This window comes from Populus alba, chromosome 5, assembly GCF_005239225.2.
Source record: "Populus alba chromosome 5, ASM523922v2, whole genome shotgun sequence".
In the NCBI taxonomy this organism is placed as follows: Eukaryota; Viridiplantae; Streptophyta; class Magnoliopsida; order Malpighiales; family Salicaceae; genus Populus; species Populus alba.
Window position 1 is genome coordinate 897,508 of NC_133288.1, and position 26,017 is coordinate 923,524.

At 34.5% G+C, this 26,017-nt stretch overlaps 5 protein-coding genes and 1 pseudogene across 18 annotated transcripts; 3 read left to right on the top strand and 3 right to left on the bottom strand.

Moving 5' to 3' along the window:
• Nucleotides 1-517: 517 nt before the first annotated feature.
• On the bottom strand, nucleotides 518-2,427 carry LOC118034987 (psbP domain-containing protein 1, chloroplastic). The gene is made up of 3 exons (XM_035040457.2): nucleotides 2,206-2,427; nucleotides 1,014-1,448; nucleotides 518-881 (listed from the first exon to the last, which is right to left on the bottom strand). The coding sequence occupies exons 1-3, from the start codon at nucleotides 2,344-2,346 to the stop codon at nucleotides 660-662; spliced, it is 798 nt and encodes a 265-aa protein (XP_034896348.1). The 5' UTR covers nucleotides 2,347-2,427; the 3' UTR covers nucleotides 518-659.
• Nucleotides 2,428-4,188: 1,761 nt separating this feature from the next.
• Nucleotides 4,189-8,692, top strand: LOC118034988 (alkaline/neutral invertase A, mitochondrial). Its single transcript, XM_035040460.2, has 6 exons — nucleotides 4,189-5,231; nucleotides 5,709-5,868; nucleotides 6,101-6,312; nucleotides 7,136-7,629; nucleotides 7,735-7,783; nucleotides 8,069-8,692. Exons 1-6 carry the CDS (start codon nucleotides 4,500-4,502, stop codon nucleotides 8,393-8,395), a joined length of 1,974 nt encoding a protein of 657 aa, XP_034896351.1. The 5' UTR covers nucleotides 4,189-4,499; the 3' UTR covers nucleotides 8,396-8,692.
• A 122-nt stretch (nucleotides 8,693-8,814) lies between these two features.
• On the top strand, nucleotides 8,815-11,990 carry LOC118034991 (putative pentatricopeptide repeat-containing protein At1g56570; annotated as a pseudogene).
• Nucleotides 11,971-16,828, bottom strand: LOC118034989 (pentatricopeptide repeat-containing protein At3g62890). 14 transcript variants are annotated; one of them, XM_035040463.2, is made up of 6 exons: nucleotides 14,176-16,828; nucleotides 14,029-14,074; nucleotides 13,325-13,433; nucleotides 12,955-13,020; nucleotides 12,533-12,606; nucleotides 11,971-12,401 (listed from the first exon to the last, which is right to left on the bottom strand). In XM_035040463.2, exon 1 carries the CDS (start codon nucleotides 16,749-16,751, stop codon nucleotides 14,370-14,372), a length of 2,382 nt encoding a protein of 793 aa, XP_034896354.1. In that variant the 5' UTR covers nucleotides 16,752-16,828; the 3' UTR covers nucleotides 11,971-12,401; nucleotides 12,533-12,606; nucleotides 12,955-13,020; nucleotides 13,325-13,433; nucleotides 14,029-14,074; nucleotides 14,176-14,369. The 14 variants fall into 14 exon arrangements, 13 of the variants coding, with proteins under 13 accessions (XP_034896354.1, XP_034896355.1, XP_034896353.1 ...); XM_035040464.2 differs by having other exon boundaries at nucleotides 12,533-12,719; XM_035040462.2 differs by lacking the exon at nucleotides 13,325-13,433.
• Nucleotides 16,829-17,659: 831 nt separating this feature from the next.
• LOC118034992 (protein AGENET DOMAIN (AGD)-CONTAINING P1) lies at nucleotides 17,660-21,042 on the top strand. The gene is made up of 4 exons (XM_035040470.2): nucleotides 17,660-18,310; nucleotides 18,580-18,648; nucleotides 20,053-20,508; nucleotides 20,687-21,042. Exons 1-4 carry the CDS (start codon nucleotides 17,810-17,812, stop codon nucleotides 20,699-20,701), a joined length of 1,041 nt encoding a protein of 346 aa, XP_034896361.1. The 5' UTR covers nucleotides 17,660-17,809; the 3' UTR covers nucleotides 20,702-21,042.
• Nucleotides 21,043-22,891: 1,849 nt separating this feature from the next.
• On the bottom strand, nucleotides 22,892-23,620 carry LOC118034993 (uncharacterized). Its single transcript, XM_035040471.2, has one exon. It carries the CDS (start codon nucleotides 23,538-23,540, stop codon nucleotides 23,013-23,015), a length of 528 nt encoding a protein of 175 aa, XP_034896362.1. The 5' UTR covers nucleotides 23,541-23,620; the 3' UTR covers nucleotides 22,892-23,012.
• Nucleotides 23,621-26,017: the final 2,397 nt, after the last annotated feature.

Sequence of the window (26,017 nt, forward strand, 5' to 3'; positions counted from 1 at the left end):
ATGCAAGTTTTTCATTATTTTCTAATTTGAACAGTACAATTTTTTTTTAAAATACAAACACTTTTTTGCAAAGTAAAAGATTGAAATTATTTTGTTATATTTTCTTATTTAGTTAGTGTCATAAATTATAAATTTAATGTGTAAAGTTTTTTTTTTCTGAGTTATAATTTGAATGAAATAAAGTTATTTTTCTATAACTAGATTATCACAAATGCAAAATATTAAGAAGACTATTATAAATTATAGTTTTGATTTTTTATGAAAAATAGTTGTCATGTTGAAGGGTTTTATTTTTTTTATTTTTTCGATGAGAACTCCTTTGTTTTCAATAAATGAACTCGTTTTTTTTTTCTTCAATCTTTCATCAGAAAAAGAAAAGAAAACTAAAAAAATAAAAATTCTGAACGCATCTTTAATGTCCTAGAGGAGTAATGCATTCAAGATAGAGGATAGAACATGTCAGCTTGATAACACTCTCAAAAAACAGAGGCCTGGTGCAATGAAGAAAACCTTAATGTAAAACAAAACTGGCATTGGATATTGGATGAACTTTCAAACTGTTACTTCAAAATGAAGATAAAGAAAGCAGCAAAGGCAACAGTGAAAACAGTGAATCCCAACCTACAGAATAGTGGATAAATCTATATGAACTCGACTAATTAAACAGCAACCTTATTCACTCTAAAGGAATCCATGACTTTGCGAAGATCATTTTCCTCTTCTACAAATACATTTTCTGGTGTCTGTAATCTTAACTCGTACAGCTGATTGTTTTCAACTCCAAGAACTGACAGATACCGGCGATCCCATTCCAATCGAACTACTCTTTCCTGAGGCATAACAGCCAGTTCGTTGTTATTTGCGTAGGACTTGATGTTTACCTGATGTAACATGATGGCCTGGTTAGAAACACTTCTATGAACTCGAAAGGAAAATAATCTTGACCACTATAATCACTCAGCTAAGAAGCTCTGTGATGCATGCAAATGACTTCTTTCTACCTAAGAACTCACCTCAACTTGATAATAAAGCTTTCCGTCATCAGCGACTCTAGACGATGTCGAAAGAATATTTGATTCCCGCCTGACGCCAAGTCTAGTAGACATGAACTCTGTCAAATACTGCTTAAGCACCTTCTTTGCAGCTTCTTGTGGAGGGCCCAAGTCTTCAACACTCTTGTACTTGGATGATGAAGGAGACGACAACTCCACTGAGAGATTTTCATCAAGAACAAAAGGGTCTCTGAAGAATATATCAGCTCCAGCACCTCGAACTTGAATCCAGTTCTGAGGGTACTTGAATGAATACCCATCAAATTGATCAATGTATTCCCTGAAGCCAACGGACTGTTGAGCAAATGCAAGGTTGTCGAAACCAAATTCTGAGAACATGTAACTTGACAAGATCAATGCCATTGCATTTCTCCTTGGAACTGCAAAAGCTTTAGTCTGATTATGTTTACATAAAAAATTACATTGTGAGAAGCAGTCTGAAATGGTTCCATGATACAAGACAAAAGGCTGCATATCAGTTGAGAAAATAGAGATACTTATGATCCAAAAAACAAAAACAGTGAGGGTACAGCAACTTAGAAACCGCATGAATCATTTGGTAACACAAAGTTACTTAATAAGAAGACTAACAGGTACATTGTCATGAGTTAAAAATCCTTTCAGATAGCATGTGTTTGCTAGGTGGGATTCCTAGGACTACAAGATGGGGGTTGCTACAATGCGGAAGCTTCGAGCATCAGCACACGATGCCAATGGCCATTGGGCCAGTTGATTTGAATCTAGTGGATCCTCTTTCACTATTTCTTTCAAATCCAATGGCCCTATAATGCCCATCAGCATGTGCCTATACTTCGCAACCATGTTTCTGACTTAATTTCTACAAAACGTAATGATAGAAAAAAGATCATGCCTCTCAAACCATTTTTAGAATAATCCCATAAATTCATATTTCATATCAAGAAGAGGAGCTAAACATTCGACATTTCAAGAAGAAGATCATCCTGTACTTCTTTTTTCACATTCGTCATTTGAAGTTCTAGCTACAAACAAGAATTTAACCATGAAAAGCAGACCACATTCACACTTCATATCAAGAAGAAGAGCTAAACATAAACATAAAAAGAAAACAAGAAAAGGAAAGGAGACGTAAAGAAAAGAAACTGTATGAATGAGAAGGAAAGAAAACACATACCAGTTGGTTGTAATGAGAAATAGAGCTGCAGAAAGTGGGATTTGGTGAGATGGGCATTGAGCAACTGGGCCAAGTAGAGCGAGAAAGAGTTGGATGGGTGAGTTGAAGTGGGGGAGGGAACGAGTCAAGAATTCTTGCCATTTCTTGATGAGTTTGTATTGTAACACACAAACTAGTGAGTGTCAGTGTGCCATGTTGAGAGAAGATAGAAAGGTTGAGGATGAGATGGAGTGGGGTCAAAGCATACGTGTTTGAATTTTATTGGGCAAATGAGTGTTCCCTCACAAGTAATGTGGTTGCAGTCCGGTATAAATATTTTTAAACGTAGGATTGAAATATAAAAATATAAAAGATTATTTTTTTTTTCAACTCAGAATTATTGCATCAATATAAAGTCATAGATATTATACTTTATGTGATCATTTTTAATTGTAAGAACAGACTACAAAGAAAAAAAGTTGCGAATTCTTTTTTTAATTAGATTAGGGAAATGAAATTAGAAATTAAATAGTTTAATATTGAACATAAATTATACTCAATTCTATAAAGATGATGCTTTGGGATATTTGATTTGTTTTGTTTATTTTTATAAGTTGTACCAAAGATATAGAATAATAATTTACATGAATTTAATTAAATGAAGATAGATATATGAATATTTCATATTTAATTTTATTCTTTTAATTTTAATCAAAATTATAATTGATTTATTTAATGATTTTGATGTCTATGCACATTCGTATGTCTATATTATTATTTATTTATCATGAAAGTCATTATAAAAAACAATAACATAATCCAACCATCTCAAAAATATAAAATTTTAATTTTTATTCATGTTTTTGTTGATCTCATTATTTTTATTTAATAATTAATTATATTAATAAGATTTTTTTTCTTTTCTAGGTTTTAAACTCAGATCTCAATCCCCGGATCAACCCGGTTTGGTTTTTAAAACAATGCTTTTTGAACATTAAGCATGTGTAAGACTTTTGTTTCTTCAAGTTCTTATTAATCCATGGGCTGCCATGATTTACTTGGTATGGCATAAGATAGTGCAATTAAGAAGGAAAATGGCTAATTTTCTATCCCATTAATTACCACCCTCTATTTCAAAACACAAACTTACTTATTAGACACTCATTAATGCTAAATTTAAGCTAAGCTAAAAAAAAAAACAGAGAGAGAGAGGATGAACTTAGCACATCCAATTGTGTCTCCAACACTTACAGCAACCTCACAATTCAACTTCATTATGGTATCTCTCTCCCCTACAATGGAATTCCTTGCCCAACTACACCATCAAAGCAAAGATACACCCACATTGTAAATAGTTAAATTTTCCTTAATTATCTAAAAAAAAAAAATTTAATAGTTGAACTTTCCTTAATTATATGAAATCAAAATTTCCTTCCTTATTTCCAGATCAATACTCACTCCAAAAATAGCAAACAAGAAACCCAAAAAAGAAAAGAAAGGTGTAAATTATCCTCCACCCCCTAGCTACATAATGCAAACTTAAATTAATTGCTTGTGTCATTCATAAATTTATTGATTTTCTTTATAAATCTCAAAATTTTATATGATTTGTATTTGAAGATAAAAAAAAAAGGATATAAAATACAGAAATATATCTAATTAAAGTAACAAAAAAAAACATAAAAAAGACATCTTAGTATAGTTTTTAAATGAATTTTTATAACACATAAAAAAACATGCTCTTTCATTTTAATTATTTTGTATTTTTTATATTCCAAGACCATAATAAAACGTTATCTACTAAAGCAAGGTATGTTTAATAAGATAATGGTCAACAAGAGTCAAATGACTAAAGTTATAGATTTTCAAACATAAATGATTAAATTAAAACATCCCAAAACATTATAGGGACTAAATGTAATTTACTGAAGACAAAAGGTGCAAGATTGTTAGAGGTACTATTGTCATTTCATTACACCTCCTTACTTATTACTCACGATGACCAAGACAAAATCTTACATTTATTCACAACCCCCTATAAGAAAATACAGTTTTTTTTCTGTTCTCCTCCTTCTCTGAACACCAAAATCTGTTGTCAAAGATCACCAATTTCTCTCTTTTATGTCTCTGTAAGTTCAATTCAAGCAACGATATCCTTTTTATTCATTAAAGTTTCAACCTTTTTTTGTTTGTAAATACAAAATATTCAGACCTTTTTCCTTATTTCATCACAAACATATCCATTGCACATTTGTTTATGCTTTTGTTTGGTTCTTGATTCTATCAATACTGTTAGTTTTATTGGAAATTCAACAATGAGACCCTCTTGTAGATTTTTCTTATCTAAGAAGAATCGAGTCTTTTTTAAGCTCCATCATAGTCTAACAAGCAATTTATCAGGGAACCATTTTAATTTTGAGAAAAACAAGCAGTTTTTTACCTACCCTTTTAGAATCTTGGGGTCCAGGACCATTTTCAATGAAGCCCATAAATCTTTTTGTGCTCCCTATATCAGTTTTGGTCAATCTCGGCTAATAACAAGAGACTTTAGGGGGGTTTCTATTGTTGCTAGTGTTGCATCACAAGTTAGAAAGTTTTCAACATCCGTTGAGACAAGAGTGAATGATAATAATTTTGAGAGAATTTATGTGCAAAATGGGATCGGTATTAAGCCTTTGGTGGTTGAGAGGATTGATAAAGATGAGAATGTTTTAGGGGACGAAGAGTCTAGTATAGGGATGCTTGTTGATGATTGTGAAAGTGTAAATAGAGAGAATTTGGACGGTGGTCAAGAAGTTGAGATTGTTAGTCCTAAGAGGGAAGCGAGTGAGATAGAAAAGGAGGCATGGAAGCTGTTGAATGATGCTGTTGTTATGTATTGTGGGAGTCCTGTGGGAACTGTGGCCGCGAATGATCCTGGGGATAAGATGCCATTGAATTATGATCAGGTGTTTATTCGTGATTTCGTGCCTTCAGCTCTTGCTTTTTTGCTCAGAGGAGAAGGAGAGATTGTGAAGAATTTCCTGCTTCATACCTTGCAATTGCAGGCAATACTTTATCCTGCTTTTCTATTTTGGTTTGATATATCCTTTCATTGTTTCATTTGATATTTTTCCATTTATATCATTGTTCTATTTTGACCAGTATTAAAATGCCTGATTTATGTGCAACAAGTTATTAATGAGGATTCGTTTAGAAGTCATGCAATACACCTATATTCCATATTGACCATTGTTGTTTATAAATTTTAGTATAAATGTCAACCTGGGTAAACATTCTGAAGATGGTATGATTATTCAAATGCCATTTAATACTAAATTTTCTGTTTCTCTGGAATTGATTTTTCACCCATTTTATCTGTTATAATTTGTTATGTCTTCTTGTCATCTTTCAGTCAGATGTTCCTTTATCGTTTTGTGCCTATTGTTCATATTGGCTTAATCATACTTGTGCATTTATAGCTATGTTTTTATAATTGATGTTCTTGAAAACTCAAGAAATTGTTTTTGTTTTTGTTTTCTTAGAGTTGGGAGAAAACAGTGGACTGCTATAGTCCAGGCCAGGGGCTGATGCCAGCCAGTTTTAAAGTCAGAACGGTGCCTCTTGATGACAGTAAATTTGAAGAAGTTTTAGATCCAGATTTTGGTGAATCAGCTATTGGCCGTGTTGCACCTGTAGATTCTGGTTAGTAAACACCTCTGTGAACATTTTAGTTTTAAAAATTGCTATGGTTCTGTAATTTGATTCTAGTAAGGATTTTCATGTGTCCCGTATGTTTAATTGTTAATGTCCAATTAATTGTAAATGTCCAATATCTGTAGCTGTAATATATTTCAGGAGACAGCTATTGATCTCAGTAGTTCATTGATTCTTGTTGATTGATAGCATCTGTGTTTCTTCTTTTCTTTTTCATTAGGATTGTGGTGGATTATTTTGTTGAGGGCATATGGGAAACTCACTGGTGACTATGCCTTACAAGAAAGGGTGGATGTTCAGACTGGCATAAAACTGATCTTGAACTTGTGCTTAACTGATGGGTTCGATATGTTTCCTTCTCTACTAGTCACTGATGGCTCCTGCATGATAGATCGGCGGATGGGTATCCATGGTCACCCCCTAGAGATCCAAGTGAGTTGTTTCCTTATAGGTGGAAATGTGGGTATCCTGGTATCCATGTTTCCTCCTGCATAAAACTCACGATATGTTTCCTTTTGGATGTGTTGGTTGGTAATTTGACTTGGGCTGTTTGTAGTGGTTTGCCGTGTCCTTGTAATATGCTTTTTTTAGTTAAATTCAAGTGATGTGGAGTTCTGCACAGTTGGTAATTTATGGCTCAGTTCTATATGAATTTAGAGGTGCCATAACCTAAGCATCCCTGCATTGCTTTTCATTGTTATATGTGGAAATGGAGTCTTGCTTATGAAATGCTTTCAGACTTCTCCGCAAATGTAATGATTTAAAGCTTTGTAAAGTGCAGCTGTGAGGTATGCAGGCTTAATGATATGAAAAACTCAACTCTTGCCTTTTAGTTGTGCTATTAGTCTGTTATATATTTCTCATTTCTCCAAAGCACTTTTAACCAAGCATCCCTGCATTGCTTTTAATTGTTACATGTGGAAATGGAGTCTTGTTAATGAAAGACTTTCAGACTTTTCCGCAAATGTAATGATTTAAAGATTTATAAAGTGCAGCTGTGAGGTATGCAGGCTCAATGATATGAAAAACTCAACTCTTGCCTTTTGCTAGTGCTGTTAGTCTGTTATATATTTCTCATTTCTCCGAAGCACTTTTAACCATTGCTCTGATGCTGCTTTTTTCTTCTTCTTTTTTTCATGTAAAGAGAATGTCAGTCAGTAACCACCCTGCTATATGTACAAGCTTTGTTCTTTGATTTTTTTTATATGCTTATGCATCAATGGTTTACCTCACAACTACTGGTCTATTTCTGCAGGCCTTGTTTTACTCAGCTTTACGATGCTCTCGTGAGATGATAGTTGTAAATGATGGATCAAAGAATTTAGTGAGGGCTATCAACAACAGACTCAGTGCTCTGTCATTCCACATTAGAGAATACTATTGGGTAGATATGAAAAAGATCAATGAGATATACCGGTATAAAACAGAAGAGTATTCTACAGAAGCCACCAACAAATTCAATATTTATCCTGAACAAATTCCATCATGGCTCATGGACTGGATACCTGAGGAAGGCGGGTATTTGATTGGCAATCTGCAGCCAGCTCACATGGATTTTAGGTTTTTCACTCTTGGAAATCTTTGGTCCGTTGTTTCATCTTTGGGTACTCCAAAACATAATGAAGCTATTCTAAATCTGATTGAAGCCAAATGGGATGATCTTGTGGGAAATATGCCTCTTAAGATATGCTACCCTGCTCTAGAGCATGAAGATTGGCGTATAATCACTGGCAGTGACCCAAAGAACACGTGAGTTTCCAAAATTTTTAATTGAGCCTCTGTGTATGTGCATTCGTTGTTCAATTTGCAATTTCTATCAACTCTAAAATTTCTTTTTCTGATTGTGCATTGCAGCCCTTGGTCATATCATAATGGTGGGTCGTGGCCAACACTTCTGTGGCAGGTAAGCTTGACTTCATTTGCAATATGTATGTTTTGCTGAGGCATAAAAAAAAAATATTTGGGACCAGCAGACACGCATGCAATGCTGATTTATACTAAAAAAACCTTCCTACTAGTTTTGTTGGTTTATGTGATACATGGAATCTAGTTTCTAAAGGTTTCTGGCTGGTCATACTAACGAGAAAAGAGTCATTGGTAACCCAAAATAAAAAAAAAAATCCAAAATTCACCCCTTGAATCACTTAACTGATCTCTGCCCTCTGAATCGTTTCCATTTTGATTTCAGTTCACTTTGGCATGCATAAAGATGAACCGAGTTGAACTAGCTCAGAAGGCGATTGCTTTGGCTGAGAAGAGACTTCAAGTTGACCATTGGCCAGAGTATTATGACACACGAACTGGGAAGTTTATCGGAAAGCAATCTCGTCTCTATCAAACATGGACGGTTGCAGGGTTCCTAACATCAAAAATTCTCTTGGAGAACCTACAGAGGGCGTCCTTATTATTCTGGGATGAGGATTATGAGCTTCTTGAGATATGTGTTTGTGGACTTAACACGAGTGGGCGAAAGAGGTGTTCTCGAGGCGCTGCTAAGTCTCAGATTCTTGTGTAGGATGATGCATAGGCAGAATTTCAGTTACTGTACAGCTATGCTATTAGGATTGACTGATAAAACGGTGATTTTCAACCACAAAAGGAAGAAATTATACTAGCAGCAGCTTCTTCATACACGACTAGACCATAGTCTCAGTTTAATTATCATGTTAATGAGCCGATTAATTAGCTAAGTTGGTCAGTGCTGTATTTTTCCGTTGTTGTATTCTTCCCGTAGTCGTATCTAGTTTGTATATTATTACAATGATCTTTACACTCATTTTTAATGTATCAAACTAGGGTTTTCCTCCTACTATTTCACCCTCACTTTCTTTTCTTTCATTGTACAGTTAAACCTCTATAAATTAATACTTTAAAACCATGAAAATTTTTTAATTAATCAAGATATTATAATTGAATTTTAAGTTTAAATCTTGAGATCAATATTTAAAATAATTTATTGAAATTTTACAGAGTGTACTAGATTGATACAAGAGTATACCTTCAAAAAGAAATTTTTTTTTTTAAAAAAAAGATTTAGTTTTAATTAATACATAAGCTGGTCCGAGGATATCTATTATTATCTAAAAAACAAGTGTTAACTGTTTGCAGCAAAAACTTTGTATGTTAAGGCCATGTCTTTAGGGCCACCAAAAAGATATCAAAATGTCCTCTGCTTGTCTTGTGACAATGGGACAGATGCCGGATGTAGCATCACACTTCATGTCTTTGTGATCTGAAAGCAGACATCCCCACGCTGTGTATCCCTTCCACACCATATAAAACCCTGTTCCCTCCATTTTCTATCATGCTTTAAACTATGAACAAAAAATACAGACTATGACCATGGACACTTGAACATGATCACAAAAAGACTGCTATCCACAAGTAACTTCCATCCTTTCCCGCCTATGATCAAAAACTACCTACAGTGGGCCCAAAACACACCAAAGTACCAATCAAGCAACTTTTAAGCCAAAGGGTACCTCCATTCTAGCTACAGACCTCTTAAAATCATGTTTTGAAAAGGGCCTAATCAGTCAAGCACGTAACTTGTTTGATGAAATGCCTGAGAGAGACGTTGTTGCATGGACCGCGATGATTTCTGGGTACACGCATTGTAATGAATACACTCAAGCATGGAGTGTTTTTGTTGACATGGTAAAGAATGACAATGCCCCACTAAATGCATTTACAATATCAAGTGTTCTAAAGGCTTGTAAAGGAATGAACAGTGTTTCTTGTGGGGGTTTGGTTCATGGATTGGCTATTAAAAGAAGGTTTTTGGAGGGGTTTATTTATGTAGATAATGCTCTCATGGATATGTATGCTCCTTGTGGTGTAACTATGAGGGCTGCTTGTGTTTTTTTTCATGATATTAAAGAGAAGAATGTTGTGTCATGGACTACCTTGATTGCTGGTTACACTCACAGAGGTAATGGGAGTCGCGCAGTTCAAGTCTTCCGGGAAATGTCACTGGTAAGTGGATGAAGAACTCCAAGAATCACAGAAAGATTTATGTATCAAAAACACTACTTTAACCATTACATAGCACACCATGACCTTGGTTTGTTGAGTAGTTTTAACTTTCACGAACTGTTTATTATACATATAGTGTACAAATATGTGAGTTTGTTGCATTTCATGGCTAACAGAATTGAACCCACATAGCATTTCGATTGCTGTTAGAGCTTGTGCTTCAGTCGGCTCAAATATTCTTGGCCAACAAATACGTACGGCGATGATTAAACATGGATTTGAGTCCGATCTTCCTGTCATGAATTCTATACTTGATATGTATTGTAGGTCTGGTTGTTTATCCGAGGCAGAGCACTTCAATGAGATGAGTGAAAAAGTTTTGATCACATGGAATACATTAATAGCTGGGTATGAAAGATCAGATTCTATAGAGCCTCTCTTTATATTTTCACAAATGGAGTCAGAAGGTTTTAGTCCAAATTGCTTCACTTTCACCAGTCTTATAGCAGCCTGTGTAAACGTAGCAGCTTTGCAATGTGGACAGCAATTTTTCGCCGAGGGCTTGATGGAAATCTGGAACTGGCTAATGCTTTGATTGATATGCATGCAAAGTGTGGCAATATAATTGATTCACAAAATTTTTTTAGTGAAATGTCCTGTACAAATTTAGTCTTCTGGACTTCTATGATGATTGGATAAGGGACTCATGGATATGGTAAAGAGGCTGTTGAGTTGTTTGATGAGATGGTCAGGTCAGGCATCAGACCTGATCAGGTAGTGTTTATGGCAGTTCTACATGCATGTAGTCATGCCGGACTAGTTGATCAAGGCCTGAGGTACTTCAACTGTATGTTGGATGATTATCACTTCAAGCCAAATCAGGAGATTTATGGGTGTGTTGTAGGTTTGCTGGGCAGAGCTGGAAGAGTTGAGGAGGCCTATCATCTAATAAGAAGCATGCCATTTATGGCTGATGAGTCTGTTTGGGGTGCTCTTCTTGGTGCTTGCAAGGCACATAACCTTTCAAAGTTGGGCAAGTTGGCAGCTAAGAAGGCATTGGCATTGAAACCAAATATGGTCGAGACTTATGTGATGCTGTCAAATATCTATGCTGCAGAAGGCAAATGGGGAGAAGCTGAAAGAATGAGAAAGCTGATGAAGAGAGCAGGCTCTAGAAAAGAGGACGGTAGGAGTTGGATTGAGGTACGAAACCAGGTTTACAGTTTTGTTGTTGGAATTCGGGTTTGTTTGTCTACGCGGCTGCGTTTTATTTAAAACGCAGTCCGCAGCCGTTTGGTAATAAAGAAAAGTGATTTATTGTGCATGGAGCCCACATGATTTTTGCGTTTAAAACGCTGAAAAGAAAAAGCTACGAAGACATGCATTTCATTCTCCGCAAGCTAATAAAAAATAAGGAACAGTGCAATTCACTGCACTGTTCAGGAGTGAATTGCACTATTCACATGAATAGTGCAATTCACTTGCACTGTCCGCAGGTTTTTTTTTTTTAATGTGTTAATTGTATTAATTTTTTTTTTTTAAAAAAAAAACTAGTTTAGAGAATTAAATTCATTCACGATGTGAACAATATTTTTCTCTCGAAAAACTAGTATAAAGTGAATTAAATTCACTTACGCAATAATATTAATTTTGTAGTTTTTATCAAATGAATTTTGTACGTAATGGAATTATAAATAGTTTAATGGAATAATAAAAAATATTTTATATAAAGTATTATTTTTTTCATGATGTAATAGAAGTAATTAATTTTACAATATTTAAATTTAAAACCATCAATATTAATATATATTTTTTAAAATTATTTTATAACCTCAATTTCAAAAGCATTCTTAACCAAACATATTAAACTTTTTTTTTTTTCAACCTCAATTTCAATCACAGTTTTAACCAAACACCTATTTTTTCAAATCAATCTCAACTAAAAGTACTTTTTATAAAACAATTTTTTTTCAAACCATAACAGCTACCGCAATACCAAACACATTCGAAATAAGAAGGGTTCTCATATAGAGTGGGTTTACGAAGTTTTGGAATTACCTGTAAGGCATATGAAAGAGGCTGGCTATGTGCCTGAACTTGATTGCTTAATACACGACCAAGAAGATGGAACTTGATTTGAAGTGAGAAAAGATACCATATTTACATGAAACCAGCTTGAATGTGGACTCACAAACCAAGCGTAGGAAACTCCCGCAGTTGCTGAATATCCAGTTTTTTAGCCAATTTGAGCAAAAATTAGTCAACATATCAGTTTCTCTTTCTTAAATCTTTTAAGGATCCAATCTTCACTGCACATTTGCACCATAGAGATTATATGATTTATGAGATTAAAGTGAGGATGACAAGGGTCAGCACCAGTAGAGATGCATCTAATGATATCCAGGGTTATCGAGAAATCTTGTTAACAAAGCCTCCACACCTCTCCATCTCTCTCAGCCGAATCTCCCTCTCGTACATCTTCTTCCTCCCTCCCTCTCCCTCAGCGTCCCTCTCTCATATTTAAATAGCTGTCCCTGCAAATTTGGCTATCATACAAACAAAAAGATGCTTCATTTTCTTCTTACTAGGAAACATAAAATGTCAACAATCAACAGATATGAAGAAATGAATTTTATTTTTTACAGTGTGAAAATGTCAGCAGGCAAATGATACACACCTCTATCACAGATTGCAAAGGATTTCATGTAGAGCCCAGATTCCAGTTTGGTGGTGACCATCTACAGTGCAACTCTGCATTGACGAGATTGCAGATAGTAACTCAAGGACTGATATATTGTTATTGCTGATTAATCTTTTGTTACAGTAAGGATCTCATGGTCTGCATCAGATCTTGTCCATAATTGCTTTGAAACCAAGATCAAAGTTCAATCAAAAGAATTCATTAAACAATAGATAAAAGGAAATCATGCAGAATTACTCAATGCTCAACTCAGAAATAATCAGATCCAGATTCCAATGATTTAGCTCCATGCAAAAGACATTGTGAGAACCCAAAAAAAAAAATCAAGAAAAGATTTCCAGCATGCATGTCAAAAACACAATCAATTTGGTAACAAATTCAGAGATCAGCACATTTACCTAGTCATGGCATGTTCCTCAGTTGCAAACACCTACTTCATTCATCAAACTTCCTAGGATGTAAGACTGAAAATTCACATTGATCATCGTGAGAGTAAGGGAAGGACATTAACATGCATTTGAACACTGCCACTGTGCAGCAATCAATATTATCAGCATATCATCATACATTAACTCGTTTTTAAATACTACTACAAAGTTTATAGCGATACTTTTTGTTACCCAACTCTGTCACGGAATTGTAACCAATTGTGTTGCTTCCTAGCTTACTTTTATAGCAACATCAACACCAAGAAATTTATTATTTTTGTAGCAACAGCTGCACCAAATCCTCATTCTTAAAATAGAACCATGGCATCACCGAACTCACCAGCACCCATGGTTTCCATCACCTCATTGGTGGTGAAAGCAGTATAGCTCAAAAATTGAAGAAATAGGACGTTTGTGATAAGCCGGTATAAAACACAGAGCCAAACCCCCTGATATATGGAAATCACTATATAAAAAAAAAAAAAAAAAAAACAATTCCAATCCACATGCAAACATCACCAAAGGAAAATAGCAAGCTAAACACTATGTACAGAGTCATATTTCATATATAAAAATTAAAAATTAAAAAACCCTCAAATATAAGCAAGACCCTTGGTCAGTGCTTTGGCTAGATTCGAGGCAATTTGTGTTGTGTGAAACAAGACGCAAAAAGAAAGAAAAGGTATTAACAATTGAAAGATAAGCTGAAAATTAAATCTCCTAAATTGATGCCAGCTTCCAACAAAATTTAAGGTACAAAATCTAGAATTTGAACTTATTTGCTCCTTCAAAATAAATTTAATTTCGGTTCACGTATCAATTAAATTGAAAAATTCCAACATCTTTGTCAACAGGATGTTCATTTTCTTCATTACAGAATGAATTGAATTAAGTGAAAGAGAAATTTAAAGCACCAGTGGAAATGGAAGAATCATGTAAAAAAAAATTACTCGGTCTCTGCCTTCAAAACAAAAGTAAATCAGATTCTTAAAAAATTCAAACAGATTTTAAAAAAAAAGAAAGAAAGAAAGAAAGACATCTTACATTCTTCTATTGGGATTCAAAGGCACTCTCTTTTCATACTCGTGTTCTGCTGCCATCAATTGAGAAGAGCAAATCCAGAATGTCATTGTGAGAATAAACATAATACAAGCCACAATTCAAACAAAAATGCAAAACAAATCAACGAACCAGTTGGAGAATTTAACCAGCCATTGTGGGTTGATGCTTTTTGTAAGGCATGGTTACTTTTTCATTTCAACAGTACCCGGCCTGAGGTCTTTTAATTGAATGCCAAGAAGCAACCAGTGAAAAAAATACACGTCTACCATGGTCGCACTGGACAAGCTCAACATGAATAAACACAGAAATTTGTATATTCTTTCCTACCAATAGTCCATGCATGAACAAGAACCCTGCTTGAAGTGGTGGAAGCGATGCCGATCCCTCACCACAATTTCACGATTAAAAGCTTTAGAGATCAACTTTGCTGCCGTGTGACAATCATTGCATATTCGCAAATTCTTCACTATCCTTATTGGTGTTGGTGGATCAATGGCAATAAGCCCAAAGGCAATTGCAAGCTTCTCACTGTGTCTAAACAGAGTAGTTTCCTTTTCTTCTTCATCAATATCAAGGGAAACCTCACGTGTATCGGGTGCATAACCTTCCAACTTTAATTTCTTAGCCATTTCATCTAACATATGTTCGATATCTTCATTCTGAGGGTGTGTCTTATCTCCAGCGAGGAACTCATGAACTCTACCATGTGCTTCAATCATGCTACAACCTGGGGTCTTCACCACCCCATGTTGCCTCATCATTCGCCGAACTTCAAGAACATCAACCCAATTGCCCTTTGAAGCATATATGTTTGAAAGTAACACATTGAACCCATCATGGTCAGAATGAAGTTCTACAAGCTTTCTTCCTATCCTCTCCCCAGTTTCATTGTCACCGTATTTCTTACAAGCTCCAAGCAAGGCACCCCAAGTGGAAACATCTGGTGCCATTGGCATACTCTCAATGAGTTCCTCTGCTTCTTTTAGCATACCTGCACGTCCTAGAAGATCGACCATGCATCCATAATGCTTGATGTTGGGCCCAATCTTGTGCTCCTGAATCATGGAATTAAAATGACGGTGTCCCTCATCCACTAAGCCCATGTGTCTGCAAGCCCCAAGAACTGCTACAAAGGTTATCTCATTAGGTGTAACACCATGTTCCTTCATCTCTGAAAATGTTTTGAGTGACTTGTCCACTAACCCATTCATTGCCAAACCAAGAATGAGAGCGTTCCAAGTAGAAACACCCTTCTCCTCCAACCCTTTGAAAACCTCCAAAGCATCTTCAACACACCCTAATTTCATATACATGTTTATAAGAGTTGTACCCAAAATGATATTAATCTTTAGGCCGTTCTTCCTTATATAAGCATGAATCCACTTGCCTTGGTCAAGAGCAGCCAGGTGCGTACAAGCTGAGATCACACTAACCAAAATCGTCTCATCTGGCTTTGTCCCTTCAATCTGCATTTCCTGGAACAGAACTAAAGTCTCAGTAAATCTGTCCTGTTGAGCATAACCTGATATCATTGCACTCCATGATACATTATCTTTGTCAGGCATTGAATCGAATAAAGCCCTCGCCTTTTCAATTTCCCCACATTTCACGTAGCCAGAGATCATAGAATTCCATGATATTTGGTCCAACCAACAACTCTCACTAAACAACTTTTGAGCAGTAACCACTTCTTCACAACTTGAATACATGTGAATCAACGCATTTTGAAGGTTAACATAAGTCTCAATCCCAACCTTCACAGCCAAACCATGTACCAACTTCCCTGTTATAACCACCAACAAGCGAGAACATGCTGACAGAACACTAAGCACCACGACCTCATCCACCATAATTCCATTAGCATTCATTTCCTTGAACAAAATCAAAGCCTTCTCATACATCTCATTCTGCTCATAACATGAAATCAATGCACTCCACGATACTAAATCCTTCTGCTTCATTTCATTAAACAATTTGCAAGCCTCTTCAACATTACCTTTCTTACCAAACAAAACAATCATCGAATTCGAAGCAATTACATTCCTTTCCGGCATCCTATCATACACATCCTTAGCCTCCTCCACGTTCCCTACCAAAACATACCCTGCCAACATCGAATTCCACGAAACCATGTCCAAAACAGAACTTCCATCAAACACCTTACGTGCATCACTTAAATTCCCACAAACAGCATACATATTAATCAAAGTGTTCTGTATATAAACATCAGAATCAAAACCCACCTTCAAAACATGATCTTGAATACATTTCCCATCAAACTCAGCTAATCTAACAGAACAAGACTGAAACAATATGGGATAAGTATAATTATCAGCTGCTACATTGCTTTCAAGCATCAACTTATAAACCCATATAGCTTTACAAGGGCTATTTCTTTGCATATAACCCTTCATCATGGTATTACAAATGAACCCATTTGGGTTCTCAATGTGTGAAAATATTTGATATGACTTGTTGATGTTAATGAATGGTAATTCAGTGGAGAACTTAAGGAGTCTACTAGCTGCAAAACTGTCTTTGAAGAAGCCAGAAAGGATCATTTGCGAGAGGATTTGATTGAATTGCTTGATGTTTTGACATTTTTGCAAGTGGGTTTCTAAGATTGGGAGAGTTGAGGTTGGTTTGAGAGTGAAAGTTGGAATCTTGAAGGGTTTTGAAAGACAGTTTGGTCTGGAAAGTTTCATAGTAACAAAAACTGGAACTTAAAACACAAAGTGAACTCTGTGTTCTGTCTGAGCTATGAAACAGCAGCTGACATGCTACTTTCTATCTACTTATGTGTCAATGACAGGTCCCTGTGGTTTATAACTCTATAAAATGGACCTTCTTCTTTGGAATAGTACAATTGTATCCTTAATATTTAGATTTTATATCACATTTCATCCCCATCCAAAATAATATTATAATTGGGAAAATGAGTCCATCTCTCCATCTACAATAACATTAAAGATGTTAGAAAAGAAGAAGAAGAAGATGTTAGAAACTGTAACTTTTGACTTGTGCTTATTGTCTGATATTGCTCTTTCACTTCTCCTGTGATCCTTTAACTTTCGTTTGAGCTATGGATTTGGTATAATATTAGCATGGCTATATGTAAAAGCTTTGGTTTTTCAGCTCTTCATATGCTTGTTCTTCATGGTTTACCTTACTTATATCACACATAGTTTTAAATTAATGCAAGACATATCTTGCATTTTTTCTTTTTACAGTATTCTATTTTATGAGTACATATAAATAATATCTATCACTTAATGATGGTAAAGGACTGATTAATTTCGAATATATATTTCTAATTAATTAGATAATTTTAAAGGACTCATTTAGAGATTTATTTCTTTCCTTAACTTTATGAATTAATAACTTAAAATAACACCAATAAAAAATTATTTAATTTCTTAAAACAAGATAGAGTAATATATAGAATAAGGTCTTAAAATATTTTTAAAAAAGAATTAATTTTAATAAATATGTAAACTAGTTTAAAAATACCATTTATTTTCGAAAAAAAAAATAAATTTTAATAAATGCACTTTTATTTTATTATACTTCATCCCAAAATTTCTCATTTGCCCCGTCATTTTATCCTTTTTTATATTCTCCACCCCAAAACTTTTCCTTCCTTCCCTCATTTCCAATTAACTCCAATAGAATCTCTCTATCTCTCTCTCTCTAGGGCGCCAAAATCCTTAAAAACCCTAAACCCGGAACAAACCCTAAACCCGTTACCTAACAAACCACAAAAATGCCGCCAAAATCCACGCCCAAATCAAAATCCAACCAAAACCCACATTTCAAACCAGGCTCAAAAGTAGAAATCATGTCAGAAGAGGAAGGATTCAGAGGCTCCTTCTATACAGGAACAGTAGTGAAGGCAACAAGAACCTCAAAATTCATTGTTGAATATGACAAGCTGTTTGAAGATGAAGAAGGGACAAAACCCTTGCAGGAAACAGTCAATGAGTTCCAAATAAGACCAATAGCCCCAAGAGAGAAGAAGAGGGAGTTCAAGTTTAGTGAAGAAGTTGATGCTTTTCATAATGATGGGTGGTGGGAAGGTGTGATAACTGAGGTGAATGAGGATGGGAAGTTTGCTGTGTTTTTTAGGAGTACTAAAGAGCAGATTGAGTTTGGTGAGGAGGATTTGAGGTTGCATAGGGAGTGGGTTAATGGGGCGTGGAAACCAACGTTGGAAGGAGAGGAGGAGGAGGAGGAGAAAGAGGAGGTGAAAGAGAAGGAAAATGAGGTGTTTTTTTTTTTTTTTTTTCTCTCTTTTTGATAAGTTGTTTTTATGTTAAACTTGGTTAATTTATTTTGTTTTGTGTTGATAATTTGTTGTTCTTTGGTTAATGCTGTCGTCTTTTGATAGATTTGTTGTTATTAGGTCAATCTAGGGTAATGTTTTTAGTTTAATTGTCTTAATCTCGGTTAGTGTGTTTGGTTTTTGTTTTGGGTTGGATTCTGAATTTGTGATTGTTTTTTCCTTTTGGAATTTTTTTTTTTTTTTGAAAGCAGGGTTCTAGAAATAAAAGGAAACTCGTTGAAGAAGAAGTGACGAAAGAGGTGAAAAGGAGGGTTAACAAGGTGGGTTTTGTTTTTGACGAAGTTGTTCTCTTTATGTAAATTTTGGTTAATTCTTTAGATTTGTATGATTATCTTCTTCTTTTTTTACAATGTTAAATTTGGTTAATGTGTTTTGTTGTGAAATTTCACTTTCATAGTTGGTATGTTTGGTTGATGGCTGGTTCTTTCAAAAGAGGATGCAGAGATGTGTAAGATGAGATATGTGTCTTTGGTTTTTGATAAAGTTGTGTGTGCTAATCTTGGATTGCTGATCACAAGTATTTCCGGGAAAAAAAGAGGATATTTCTCGTTCTTTTGCCCCTTGTGAAGGCAGGGTGGCAGGATTTTTTCTTTTACCCTTTTGAAAAATGTACATGCTGGTAGTGTTGAAAAATCATTAAGTTGCAAAATCCTTAAATAAGTGAGAAGGGTTTTTTTCTTCTTAAAAAATTTTGCACACAGTACAGCCTGAAGTTTTGTATGAATGTGGGCAGTCATTCCTTGATGCTTTGCGTAGATATTTACCCTTGTATCAATTGGAAGTGTTAAATGGAGAATGAGTATCCTGGATGTAGAGGTATTGGAGGCTTGTTTTTGCAAAGCAATAAACATGCATAGGCCCAAAGGTGGAAATGAAAAAGAAGAAAGCTCTTCTGGATTTGATAATGTCCATACACGTACACTTTCTGGTGCGTGTGTGTGAGTGCATAAAATAAGTGGAAAAACTTCTAGAATGAGCTATCACTGGATATGTTGTGCAATATGGATAGTATGTAGAGAGAGTCTGCTTCATAGACACTTAATCAGTTATGACAGGATGGTCACTCGATCTCTGTTTTATTCACTCTTGGTTTCATAAACTTTGTTATATTTTGGTCAAAAGGAGAAAATTTTCCAGCTTTTCCAAATGTTAGAACCATGTCTGATAGAATGCTGTTTTCTCAACACTATCTTAAGTAATTGAACTTCTTTGATAGACTATCCTGGATAAGGAAGCTAAAACAGATGCTTGCAGAATTGAAAGAGAAACTTCAACTCTTATTTTGTGTTGCTGCCTCTGTGTTATTCCTTTGACCTGTTGATGATTGGTTTTTTGATGCTATAAAGCTGTATTATCTGGACATATGGAAGTTAGCTTAAGATGATAATTGTAAATGTATAATTGGGAAGCTTGAAGCATTTTCCTTTGGCACATGCAGTGCCTTATTGTTGTGTTCTATTTTTATGGCCATGGATTTACAATGAATGCCTATTTTTCAAACGGATAGAAATCTTATGGAACATCCTTTTGTGTAGTAATGTGGCTTGATTGGCTTCAGTCAGTTGCTATTCTGCATTCAACAATCCTTTATTCTGTGTGTTTTGTCTTTTTCCGGGTATGTTCTGCAATTTACCTTTATCAACTTCTTGAATCTGGAATTGCAGAAAGTGCCCGATACAACACAAGAGAAGCCTATTGAATCACCAAAAGATGCAAAGTTTAGCAAGGGAATGCCAGTTGAGGTTAGCAGTGACGAAGATGGTTTTAAAGGTGCTTGGTTTGCTGCAACTATTGTTGAGCCAGTGGGCAAGGACAAGTACCTTATTGAGTACCAAACCTTGAGAACCGAAGATGATAGTGATTTTCTGAGGGAAGAGATTGACACTTTGCACATTAGGCCTCATCCTCCACAAACTATAATTATTGATCGATTCAAGAAGTTGGAAGAAGTTGATGCTCTGTACAATGATGCCTGGTGGGTGGGTGTAGTTTCTAAGGTGAATACTTTCCCAAAGTATTCGGTCTTCTTCAAGGATTCCAATGAGGAATTAGAATTTCAGCACTCTGACTTAAGGCCACATCAGGACTGGATCAATGGCAAATGGGTCACTCCATCAAAGGTACGACTCTCGAACTTCAATTCTAGTCTGTTTCTTTGAAATGTTTACCCCCTCCCACAATAGGAACACCTCACACATGCACTAGAGAGGTTTAGATGATTTTGGGAAGTCTGATATTTCTGGTGCTGCTATATAGATATAATAACATGTGCTTGTTACCTCCTATACATTTTCTTAGGCTTTGAAGCTGTGATCGCTGGAGAAAGTAGTAGAGCTTTGTGAGAGAACCTGCCATATTGCTGTATATATCGCTGTAATTCGTATCAATCACCATTTCCTGGCCTATGGTAGGAGTAGTAGAATATCTTGAGGTTTCTTGCTCGACAAGGATTGTAGATTCTGCGGCTGAATTACTGCACTTATAATCTGGTTCTATTCCATTTTCAAAGATGTCTAGTCCATTATACCTGAAACCTCTCTAGCGCAACCTTAAACTGATCTCATCAAAACATAAAACAACTGTATGTCAATGCCATTTGATTCACCATTTGAAGTTTCTCCCTATAGAGCTGAATTCTCTGTCGCTTCCCTGCACTTGTTTGCTCACGACATTTATTAGCTCTAGGGAGTTTTCTAGTAACTGGTGCTGGCTTGTGGTTCTTTAATATCGTTTTGCAATTTGCTATCTTACATGGTCCAACGACATGTGTGACATTGGCCACCTTCTGTACCTTTCTGCAGTATGTATCATTGCCCCCTCCTTTTTACTCCTTAAATTTTTTATGGTCCTTCGCCAAGGACGGGACTGGGGACCTTTGATACTTTTAACTGCCGGTTAAGTAGACAGTAGCGAAGGGTAATCCTCTCATGATATTTAATTCTATTCATTTATATCTTACCTGGCCTAAATAACTAGAAAACGAGTAATGAGAAAAATAAAATGGAAAATTAATTCCTTCAAATAGAAACAAAAAAATAGAAAAGAAAAATAAGACAGAATAAAAAAATTAACTAAAAAAATACTTAATTTTTTAAAAGACCCCGGCTACAGTTTTCATGTGTTTGAAGAAACTTGTCCTCTAGCTTGGATTTTTATACTGTCATTCACCATGAATATTGTTGTGCTGGTCACTTCATTATTGGTATTTAATATTTGTGTGCCAGTTGCTTCATAATGAGTACCTAACAATATCTTTTTGCAATGGGCTCCTAACACCATCTTTGTGTGAGGTGAATACAATATCTTTACAAGACCACTCTATTATGTGCTCTACTACAAAGATTTTCAATAATAACTGATGTAAATAGAAATAACACTATTTTATAGATTTGTTTTTTTATCTCAAGGGGAGCCTTTTAATTTTCTCTGTGATCTCTTTCAACAATGGTTATTCAACATCACAACACAATTAATCATTAGAGATTTAATACATGTTTTCTATGACCTCCAACCAAAATTATTAAGAATTGTTAGTTTTTGAAATCAACAGACACGAACAAGATCAAATAATAATAAAATTTATTGTAAGTCAAAACTTTCAAATACTAACCAAGAAGACCATAAACTATTTGGAAGACTTTTAAAATATTTAATTTTATTCATTCATATCTCACTTGTCAAAATACTATAACTCATTAGATAAAAAAAAAATAATAACCTAGAAAATCTTGTAATATTTAATAGAAAAAATTAGATATAAAAACTATCCCTTCAAATAATAATAAAAAAAACTAGAAAAACATTAATAAAAAAATATTTAATCAATCCAAAAAGCTCCCGCATTACAATGCATATAACATTAAAATTGTATATGATTAATATCTTAAAACAGAATGGACAAATATAAAAAGAATAAAATAGACAAATAGATAAGGGATAGAAATATGTTTAGTTTGAAAGGCGAAGACTTTGATATAAATAACATTGCCTCTGTAACGATTTTAGGATGAATTTTTATCCTTTTAAAACACAGGAAATACAATAGAATTTATCATTTATATATTTACCATCTCTTTCTCTCTTCAGTTTTCAGAAGATAACCGAACACCAGCTGGTTTTGTTCCATGGATATGTAGACTAAGGTTAAGGAATCATAGCCAGGTGCACAGGATTGAAAATGATGCGAGGCGTAAAAGACAAAAAAGTGAGATTCCTTCGATGCTTGGACAAAATTCAGGCAAAATGACAAGAAAACAGTTAATCTGCATTAGATTTCCAGCTGCCCCCTTTCAAATTTTCTCCTGGCCGACATTTCAAGTGAGAAATTCGCAATTATCATCCTTTCAGAATTCTGAGATAAACATCAAACAATGTCCATTCATGATCACATTTCAAGCATGATTTAATCCATTTCACCCTTTCTTGTCATGACAAGCTAAGAGAAAACAGACATGTAGACAACTCAAGTGTCTATACATGCTGTGATCTTGTCTATAACATGGCTGAAAAATGAAACTCTAATGTACTTTATTACCAGTAAACACTAGCAAGAGGTAATAATACATTGAAATTGAAAGTAATACAGAGCAGATGAAGGCCTCTTTATCACAGAAGACTAAGAACCTTAGGCCTCCTTCACCTCCACGGCTCCCTTCTCTCCCTTGACATCATCCTTCTTCTCTTCCTTGACATCCTTTGCTGCAGCGGCTGAGGTTGCTGCTTTACCCTTTTCTTCAACCACAAAAGCTGACACAGGGAAAGTCCTGTAGAGACCAGTAGGAGTCTGGAAAGTGATCTTTCCGGTTGGTGGATCATCCAAATAGATATCACTCAGAGTGACCCAAAGCAAAAGCTCTTTGGTCTTCACACCAGTCAGTTTCTTGATCTTGTTTTGTTCAACATAAGCTGTGACTTCAGTTCCATAGGAAGCGAGCTTGCCAATCTTCTCAAACTTGTGGGTTATGCTCTTCTTTTGCTTGAGCCACACAAACCCTGTCTCCCTCACAATCCCGCACTCTATAATATCGTGCAAGGGCAAAAGACCGTTTGGCAAGCCTACTTCTCTGAGCAATTCTTGAGATTTCTCCTTTCCCATTTCATCTCCATAGTAGACCTCAGCTTTGGCCTTGATGTCTTCTTTGACAAGAGACATTTTCCCCAAAAACTTGATGATGTTGTTTTAACGTCTTCTGGAGCTTACCTTGTAAGAGATGGGTGTGGTGTGAGAAAACCATGGAAAGTGATTGCCCTAATATAGCATCCAAGTTTGACATTTACCCTTGGTTGCACAAATATTTTCCAAAACACCCATTTTGGATGAGGCTGGCTAAGTCATTTTCAAGCTATATATTTAAGGATATATTTGAGAGTATTGTTATGATTATTTTTTAAAATATTTTTTATTTTAAAATATATTAAAATAATATATATTTTTTAAAAAATTATTTTTTAATTAACATATCAAAAAATTTTAAAAATATATAAAAAAAATAATTTTTTATAAATAAAAATTACCTGTATTTCCAAACATTTTTCTAAATAAAGATTGAACCAATGACAAGTTCTTGTCATTCTATGAATATTGATTTATGGGTTTTTTTTTAAAAAAATATTTTTGAATTAATTAATTTTTTTCTACTCTAAATTTCTAATTCTTAATTATTATATTTTTTTTTCTTTCGTTTTTTTCCAACATGAAGGGAATAACTTTCTTAGTTTATTTTCTTCTACTCGGTATTACCAAGCTTTTTTAGTTTTAAATTTTTTTTCTATATATAGCGAGTTGAAATATTTTTGAAAAATAAATATTAAAATAAAAAAATAAATACTTTAGATATATTCTTATAATTATAGTATTTGTAATCTTGAGTTAGATGCTATCTTTTGCAACCGTAGGCGTCACCCTTGTCGTGAATTAATCAGATGGTGAAGTGTGTTTCTTGGGCCAAATCCATGAACACTGCAGTTTAGGTAAAGGAGAAGGATTGTCATGCTCTAACAAGATAGCGCATTTATGAGATGGTTGAAGCATTTATGGCAAAATTAAAGGAGAAACGGTGGGTGGGAGGCAGCTGCCAGTAAAACTGTGACATCTGTATTATAGTTGAGATGGTAAAACTTATTTATTGTCAATGACGTCCTAAATGAATTGAAGGGTTAGCAGCACATAGCCAAGTACTCGTTCGTTTTATATATATATATATATATATATATATATATATACCTAACACATCATGGGTTTCTTGTTTTGATGCAATTTTGCCACCAAAAAAGGAATACAAAGGTGGAAATTAAAAAGGCATCGGTGCAGTTTCCTTAAAAAACATGAAGATTACGTCAATCCATTACTTGCAATTCCAAGCAAACATGAACCGTTCAAATCTCAACAAAATAATATATATTTTTAAAAAATTAATTAGAGTTATCTTTTTTAAATTCTGGATTAATAGGATACCGAGTTAACTCATTAAATCATCATCGTGGTGGGGGTTTAATAATTTTAATTTTAAAATTAATGGTGAGAAATGGCCTTGGTGCTTTCTTGTTCATCCATACATGAAGAATACTAAAACGTTTGGAGAAGGAGTCCACGATGGCCCTCCATGAAAAGTAAAATGCTTTGAATGGTCACCTTTACACATGAAGCGACCGTGTGTATACATCATATCGCAATCCTGTGTTTTTATGTTTATTCATAACTCACTCCATCCCTTGAGTGTTCGTTGAAAGTTTTCTTTTTTCAAAGTACCCTTTTAACTATATATATTAACTGAAATATACCCTAATCAAAGGAAAATGTGAAACTCAATGGTCTCTAAACACAAGGAGTTGTGGTTTTTTTCTTAAAAAAAATAGCAAAGTTTCTAATGAATAAACAGTAGTTTAAGGACTGGGTTATGATTATTGAAACCAGAAGGACTAAATTATTATATTGCTATGAACAAAAGCACCAAGCCATTATTTACCAATATTTTTTCTTCAGTTCAAGAAGCTAGATGCTATAGATCTCCACCGCATATAACATGACACAAGTCTTTTTATTATTATTATTAATATTAATATAGTTATTTAAACTAGTTTACATATATTTTAATTAATTTTATAAATTTTAAAATTAATGATATACAAACTTTATATAATCCTAAAAAAACTCAAATGCGTAACCATTTTAAACATAAACAAGTCTCTGATTGAATGAAAGTATTATAATTATGTGAATCAATTCACACAAATTACGTTTCACCGCACAAGTACAAACACATAAATCATGCGAAAAACACCACAAGATTATTTGAGTATCCAACACTTTGTAGGTGTGAACTTATGACCACCGTCGATAATTTCTCTTTGATTAAACTATATGGTTTAAGAAATTAATTACATCAAGGTCAATCCTAAATTGTCCAATCCATCGAACATGATCAAGGGGTTTCATACTTGAAGCATTCCTCTGTTATCTGACTTCGTGGTTAAGAAATTCATTAAGAAGCTATTTATTTTTGTTATAAAACCGTGTTTTATGGTTTTTTCATGTTATTTTTATAATTTTAAATTATTTTAATGAAATGATATTAAAAATAATTTTTTAAAAATTAATTACTACAATAGTTAAAAAAAATTACATCCTAA

Bases quoted from the DNA above. Each gene is read 5' to 3' on its own strand.
- LOC118034987 (XM_035040457.2), bottom strand. From the start codon at position 2,346: ATGGCAAGAATTCTTGACTCGTTCCCTCCCCCACTTCAACTCACCCAT. The intron at 1,449-2,205 runs GTATGTGTTTTC...AAACATAATCAG, and splicing joins TTTCTCATTACAACCAACTG to ACTAAAGCTTTTGCAGTTCC. The intron at 882-1,013 runs GTGAGTTCTTAG...ATGTTACATCAG, and splicing joins AGCTTTATTATCAAGTTGAG to GTAAACATCAAGTCCTACGC.
- LOC118034988 (XM_035040460.2), top strand. From the start codon at position 4,500: ATGAGACCCTCTTGTAGATTTTTCTTATCTAAGAAGAATCGAGTCTTT. The intron at 5,232-5,708 runs GCAATACTTTAT...TTGTTTTCTTAG, and splicing joins TTCATACCTTGCAATTGCAG to AGTTGGGAGAAAACAGTGGA. The intron at 7,630-7,734 runs GTGAGTTTCCAA...TGTGCATTGCAG, and splicing joins GGCAGTGACCCAAAGAACAC to CCCTTGGTCATATCATAATG.
- LOC118034989 (XM_073409231.1), bottom strand. From the start codon at position 16,751: ATGAAACTTTCCAGACCAAACTGTCTTTCAAAACCCTTCAAGATTCCA.
- LOC118034992 (XM_035040470.2), top strand. From the start codon at position 17,810: ATGCCGCCAAAATCCACGCCCAAATCAAAATCCAACCAAAACCCACAT. The intron at 18,311-18,579 runs GTGTTTTTTTTT...TTTTGAAAGCAG, and splicing joins TGAAAGAGAAGGAAAATGAG to GGTTCTAGAAATAAAAGGAA. The intron at 18,649-20,052 runs GTGGGTTTTGTT...CTGGAATTGCAG, and splicing joins TGAAAAGGAGGGTTAACAAG to AAAGTGCCCGATACAACACA.
- LOC118034993 (XM_035040471.2), bottom strand. From the start codon at position 23,540: ATGTCTCTTGTCAAAGAAGACATCAAGGCCAAAGCTGAGGTCTACTAT.